Source organism: Coenobita brevimanus, chromosome 71 (assembly GCF_032717465.1).
Source record: "Coenobita brevimanus isolate Jiangsu-jjx chromosome 71, ASM3271746v2, whole genome shotgun sequence".
NCBI classification, from domain to species: Eukaryota; Metazoa; Arthropoda; class Malacostraca; order Decapoda; family Coenobitidae; genus Coenobita; species Coenobita brevimanus.
In genome coordinates, this window is record NC_137024.1 from 43791943 (window position 1) to 43799482 (window position 7540).

At 43.5% G+C, this 7540-nt stretch overlaps 1 protein-coding gene across 1 annotated transcript; it reads right to left on the reverse strand.

Moving 5' to 3' along the window:
• Positions 1-2591: 2591 nt before the first annotated feature.
• Positions 2592-7136, reverse strand: LOC145406763 (peptidyl-prolyl cis-trans isomerase FKBP10-like). Its single transcript, XM_080277860.1, has 5 exons — positions 6439-7136; positions 5895-6058; positions 4453-4687; positions 3823-3986; positions 2592-3020 (listed from the first exon to the last, which is right to left on the reverse strand). The coding sequence occupies exons 1-5, from the start codon at positions 7134-7136 to the stop codon at positions 2977-2979; spliced, it is 1305 nt and encodes a 434-aa protein (XP_080133986.1). The 3' UTR covers positions 2592-2976.
• Positions 7137-7540: the final 404 nt, after the last annotated feature.

Consider the following 7540-nt stretch of genomic DNA (forward strand, 5'->3'; position numbering starts at 1 on the left):
TGTTCACAGATGTTTCTCTTTGACATGATGAATCAGGGAGGAATGTGACGGATAGACCCAAACTGAGAAGTATAGCAGCCTCAGTACAGTAGTAGGCTAGGTGAACCTGTCCCTGACTTTTATAATCTGTCCCTTCCCCATGTCCAGTCCATACTTTTGTTTTCTCTCCCAAAGTTCTTTCATCGCTTCCCGTTGTCGTTCTCTTCCTGCTTTACATGTTCCTTTTGCCGCTTTATTCATTCTTGTTTTACTCCTCTCCATTTCCATACTTCCGTCTTCTTTTCCACAACCCTTGTCATCTTTTAAAACCTTCTTGTGGTTCCTTCTTACATTAATTTTTAAAGATTTATCATCCTGTGCCACTAGTTTGAAGGCGGAAGTCTCCGTAGACAGTCCAGTTTTTTAGTGTTTCAGTTATGGAACTTTCACGTCATTTAGTATCTGACAAATAAATCATGCTGACATTTGTGCATGTCATGTTGTCTTAAAAACATCGAAACATCATACTTTTCTGTTTTTACAGCTTCGGAGGTATTGATTATGAGAGTATTCCCTACCGCCTCAAAGGAATGGGAAGGGGATATGTTCTCCTAGGAGCATACATGTGACTATATATTATGTAATTGGGTAACTATCCTGACCGGACAGACATTCATGAATCCAAAATCGACTCTGCCTGGAAATTAAAGGCACTCGAGTCAGGTTTGTCACAATATATTCCCTCCCTTCTCCTGTAACCAAAACCAATCGTATTTTGACTCTTGTCAAACGATTATATTCAGCTTGGGAAAATCTTTTCTACTGAAAGGGTTCAGAAGCGGGGAGTGGTACCGGGGTAAGAAAAAATTACCACTTGTAGCCTAACTAAACCTGCTTCTCAGACCCCAAACGAAAATGGATCCGAGTAGCCTACTGATTTTCATTGTCAGACAGTTTGATGTTACAGTTCAAAACACAACTGATTTACCCTCAATCACATCCTTATTTCCCTCTTTTACTTTTTAATGAACAGAAATTCTCTGGAGTGGCCTGCTGTATATTGTCTATCTAATCTTGATTGTTCATTTGCTTACCATATTGTTTCCATTGTCATCCCTATTTACTTATCTAACAATACCCGCTAGGCAAGCATTGAATAACTCTGAAGGAATTATAAATTAAGAAACAAAAAACAGTTTTACATAAACAGTGTATTCATACTTATCTTATTTGAACTTTCATTGCTTTCATAGCAGAATTAATCCTAATGTGTCTTTGCTTGCCCCTTAACGGCATCACTTACACAATAAACCCCAGCCATCTTTGAGAATTAGAACCTTATGGGTCCCATCGGGTTGGAGCGCCTTAATTCACTAAACCATCAGACGTTTAACTAGTACAGCCCGACCAGAGGAGTTTTTTTTTTTTTTTTTTTTTGGCCCAAAAAAGGTTAATATGTCCTTAGAAGATTCTACAAGGAGAGCTAAAAATGGCCTTAAAAATTCTAAAAGGGGCCCTAAAAAAAATGGCCTTAAAGATTCTAAAAAGGATCCCTACAAACGGCCTTAAAAGATTCTAAAATGGGAGCTAAAAACGGCCTTGAAAGACTCTAAAAGGGGCACTTAATCAACTTGACATCATGCTATTAAAGAACCCAGTGTATTCATAAAAATTCTCATTGTCTGAGCGAGAGCAAGGACAACTTACTTCAGCAGAAATTCACTGAAGTGTTAAGAAAATGTTTAGCTTGGGCTGTAAAAATGCATCCCTCATCACTTGGGGAGATCTCTGTAGACTACTATAGTACAGGCTGGGGTGTAAAAAAGTATCCCTCACTATTTAGGGAGATCTCTATATGCTATTATAGTACAGGCTGGGGTGTAAAAAAGTATCCCTCACCATTTGGGGAAATCTCTATATGCCACTATAGTACGGGTTGGGGTGTAAAAAAGTATCCCTCACCATTTGAGACCTCTGTGGGCTACTTTCGACATTTGGGGAGACCCCTAACAACATTAAGGTGTGAAATATTACTAGTGTGTCAAAATTTGCACCGGGATACCTCGGACACGTTCCACATCTTCAGTGTGGACATCTATTTCCTAGTTTTAGGAATCTGTGAATATGACGTAAATCAGTGTCCTAGAAGTCACCTACAACTGACCCGCAGGTCTGGAAGCTTTAGAGGGTTTGCAAAGGGCTCATTTGAAATTGATCTTTGAGTAAATACGGTAAAAATAAGTGAGTAATTCAGTGACACTGGCTCTTTTAGGCCGGTCCCTAGGATAATCTGGCAAAATGTGGATGGGGACAACGGGGCTAGTGCAAGAAGCAGTCTTGATCTCCCATCGTGCACTAGAGAATTGACTCAGAAAGCGGAAAGAAACCAAGTGCGGTGCAGGACCAAGTGCGACAGGGATACAAAAATAAGGATAAATGAAACAAAACATGCACTTCATGCTAATAATACTGGATTATATATATATCTATAACAAACAACAAAACAACAATATCAACAACAGTACAGGAAAAAAGTATCAATACCTCCACGAGTTGTATATTCATTACTTATATTCTTGCTACTACAAAACATTTTTTTTTTTTTTTTTTAATGGGAGAAACCTCTCGAATCAGGGGTTGAGAATAATTTCCCACATCCCCTTCACTGCGAAAGTAGTGAATAAAGTAGTCAGACGGTAACAAGAAAAGACTTACAAACCGTCCTCGTGGTCAAGACAGAGCTGGGGTAAACTAAGCGCATCACGATCAAACTGTCAATTCCCATTCCGATTTGTTTCTGCAGAAAGAACAAGAAACATACGAAGGTTCAACACACTCCCTGTCTTTCCTTCACAAACAAATCTAACTTACTGGATGGAGTTGATCATAATTTGGGCTATGCCTAAAAAGCCGGGGCAGGTTACAGGAGGCTTAGTGGAGCGAACTGGTTACGTTGAAGAGATGATAGGCTAGTTGAAAAGGCCTGAATGGACAACCTTAGTTGATCTTCAGAAGCTGGATGGTGAAGATGAGGGTGGAGTCTGTAGGAAAATGGAATTGCTTATTACATTATGAAATACGGAAGGGCTGCACGATAATGTATGGGAACAATTATTACGTTATATATTACAGACTTACCGGCTGCACTTAAACTGGGAATTATTACCAGACACACAAGGGAAGCGTCATTATAAAAGAGGAAATGCTTATTAAGCCAAGACCGAAAGAACCGTTCTTTTCATTAGGTAAGAAATATCTGTTTAAAATATGTAATCCAGACACCTCTTCACTTATTGTTTCATTATTACTCCCCCTTCCTTCGTGTCTGTTCTTCGTTATGTTTAGCGTGTCCTTGTTTTGGTTTTGTACGATATCTACTTCAGTTCTCCCGTTGTCCACTTGCTGTGCGTGCTTCTGTCGTGTTTCTGTTGTACACATTTTTACTTATTGTCCCCCGCTTCTGCATATTTCCATTTCTTTGATAATACTGCTGTTTTCCTGCATTGCTCTATCTGCTTCGTTTCTTGCCACTCGTGCTCAGGATGATGATGATGACGATGTATTTTTCCCCATCATCTTGATCAAAATCAAGAACACACCCTGATGACATCACACACACACACACACACACACCACACACGCACACACACACACCAACAAACATACACAAACACACACACACACACACACACACCAACAAACATACACAAACACACACACACACACACACACACACCAACAAACATACACAAACACACACACACACACACAATACGGGAAAAAAAAAAAAAACTCAAGTTGCCTCTTAGGGATTTAAACCAGAGCGTCCATCCTCGTCCCTACCTGGCGGGATAACGTTGCCTGCGCCCCTCTTGCCGTAAGCAAGGTGAGGGGGTACTATAAGGAGACGGTTCTCCCCCTCACACATTCCCAAAGCACCCTCCTCCCACCCAGGGATCACCGCACCTTCGCCAAGCGTGAACACGAACGGGTCGCCTCGGTCCAAGCTGAAAGAATAAACAAATAGATAAATAACATTAAATAAATATATATATAAATAAATAGGTAAAATAACATATTAAATAAATAAATACATAAATAAATGGGTAAAGTGCAGACTCTCCTAGTTTTTATCTGCCAACACAAATTACAGTTGAAGAACAATACACTATGCATTAGTGCAGCCCCTCCCCCCTACACCTCATGTACTCACAACAGTGTTTCAGCGTAACCTCAAGTAAAGATCTCAAGTGGACAGTTTCCAGCAGTCCGCCAGGCTTACGTCCATATGAGACTGAGGCCACCACCACCACAACAACAGTCCTGCCAACTCACCTGGAGTCGAACATAAAACAAACTGGGACGGCAGGCCCAAATATTATTATCTCCATTTCTGATACAATTAATTTACCTCGAGTCGAACTTTTTAGCATCGACCAGCTGCCCTGTGTAGTGAACAGTGAATTAATTTACCTCGAGTCGAACTTTTTAGCATCGACCAGCTGCCCTGTGTAGTGAACAGTGAGCTTGTCGCCCTGCCGTGCTGTCTTGGTGCAGGTAGCTGGCCGTACCAGTGTCTGAACCACCAACTTGTCGGGTTCCCCTTGAGGCTGGTCGCTTGGCTGGGGGCGGCGCTCTGGTAGCTCCCCCGCCCGCACCACTTTGTCCGGCACCTCCACCACCTCAACATCGAACGTCAGTGTTGCGTCTGAAAGTGAGGGTATTATTATTATTATTATTATTATAATTATTATTATTAGCAGTAGCAGGGAAGGAAGGTTGTTGGCACACTGAAAGCAGTGATGAGAAATAGGGAGGTGAGTATGGAAGTTAAGAAGTCACTGCATGATGGTATTGTGATCCCTACCCTGACGTATGGAAGCGAGGCGTGGACCTTGCAAGAGGGGAACAAGTCAAGAGTGAGAGCAGTGGAAATGAGTTACTTGAGAGGAGCATGTGGAGTGACATGGAGGGACAGGTTGACGAATGAAGAAGTGAAGGAACGCTGTGGGGTAGATGTGGATGTGGTTGAAAAGATTAGGAGAAATACACTGAGGTGGTTTGGACATGTGGAGAGGATGGAGAATGAAAGACTGACTAAGAGGGTGTATGTAGGTGAGGTGGAGGGAGGGAGAGGGAGGGGTAGACCGAGGATGAGGTGGAGGGATGGAGTTGAGAGGTATATGAGGGAGGGGGGGGTGAGTTGGGGGGAGGGGAGTCAAATGGTGGGTGACAGAGTGACTTGGAGGCGTTTTGTCTGCGGCCACCCTTTGCGGGATTAGGGCGTCGGGCTATAGATAGATAGATAGATAGCAGTAGTAGGGTTATAATAGTAGTGACAGTAGTTGTAATAGTAATAAGTTTCATCTGAAACGTAAACTCGGTGGACTACTAGATGATGGTATCCCCTTCCAGCAGTCCACCATCCACTATTCGAGGATAGGGAAGTAGTTGATAGTCAGTATAACTAGGCTGCGAAGCCACCTTTTTTGCTTTCATCTGGCTGACCTGGGTCACTCTCACAACTTGAATACTAAGTCGTGTCTGCATGAAATTCAGTGACCCTTGTTATGGGGCAGGAATGAAATTGGTTATAGTCAATCGACTCTTCAGTCTGATAACTGGGCATCAACTAAGCTGAAAGAGGCTGAGGATCTTTGTGGGGTGAGAGTAAACACATTATAGTATAGTGCTATATAAATCCATTCTATCCAAGGATGTCCAGTATTTCACCCTGCTTCCAGACAGGGGATATCCCTCGAACCAAAGTGGACAGCGACAATTTCCGTTAACTGCCCTAGCCCAAGAACATTTTTCACATTTTATTCTGGTTACCAGAGGATTTTCTTCAGTTTATGAGTCTTCAGAAAAAGAGTTGAGAGAGAGAGAGTCAAACTATCAGTGTAAAAACTAACCAGGTGGGATAACGCCCCCCGCGCCCTGCTTCCCGTAGGCCAGGTGTGGTGGCACGATAAGGCGGCGACGCTCCCCCACACACGCACCCTCCAGTCCTCGGTCCCATCCGGCTATCACCTGACCGGCACCCAGGCGGAATTCGAAGGGCTCACCGCGGGGACGACTGAGGGGAGGAGTAATGTAAAGGAATAGGAATGATAATACAGAAGTATGATTTTTATATACGCTGTCTGTCAGTTTATCTATCTCTATCTGTCTAGGTATTTTTGTCAGCCTAATTGTCTATCCATCTACCTACTTACATACCTACGTACCTATCGATCTATCTGCTTACCTATCTATCTATCTACTTGCCTATCTATCCACTTACCTATCTATCTATCATCTATCTATTTACATCTATCTAAAGGAACGTTCATATATATAAATGCTATTCGAATTATCAACAACCTCAGAAAAACTCAACCACCTATGCTTGTCTTTAGTCGATTGCACACCCAACCTAATCTCAGCATGAATGTACCCTGGCAGAAACTTCCTTACCTCTGGTCGAAGATGGTACCGTTGACGAGGCGGCCGACATAGTGGACCTGCAGTTTGTCTCCAGCCGCGGCCTGCCTACTACACACACCAGGCCTGCTTACTATCTCCACACGCAGCTGCTCTTCCTTCACCTGCCCAGCCCCGTTCTGCCCAGGTAGGCGTATACTCTGCCCCGTCTGCCTGGCCCCGTTCTGTCTCACTACATTCTGCTTAGGCTGTCTCGTTACACTCTGCGCAGACTGTCTCGTTACACTCTGCGCAGGCTGTCTCGCTACACTCCGCGCAGGCTGTCTCGCTACACTCCGCGCAGTCTGTCTTGCTACACTCTGCGCTGCCTGTCTCGGTACACTCTGCGCAGCCTGTCTCGCTACACTCTGCGCAGCTTGCCTCGTTACACTCTGATCAGGCTGTCTCACTACATTCTGATCAGGCTGTCTCACCACATTCTGAGCAGGCTGTATAACGTTAGCTGCATTCTGTCCCGTCTGTCTTGCCGAGTTTTGTCGCACCAAACTTGACGCCGTTTGTCTGGCTACATTCTGTACCGTTTGCCTGCCTACATTCTCCCTAAACAAACTCTGCACTGCCTGCCTTGTCCCACGCTGCCCTGGAAACACTCTCGTCCCTCGCTCCTGCCCTGTCGCCTCTGCCACAATGCACGCGGCCACGAACACCCACACACACACGCGCCACGTCATCCTGGTATAGGTGGAAAGAAGACAGCTCACAAATTAATCGTATATTCACACACGGCATGGGAAAAAAGGCAGTTATTGCAAATAATAATAATAATCCACACAAATATTACATCCACACACCCCGCATCATTCCGGAAGTGAGATGGTACACAGACGCTAGTGCACACCATACAGTATAATTCACACATATGTCATCATCCTGGTAGAAATGGATGAAGAAAGTTTTTGTGAACACATTAATTTCATATTCGTATACGTCACATCATCTTCGTTGGGGAGGAAAATCGTAAGCTAATTTGATATTCACACATGTCACATCGTCCAGGCACATTAGTGGAAAAAGTAGTACACCACTATATTATAAAAAGAAAAAAAGCATAAACCAAAATGGAGTGAGAAATTCT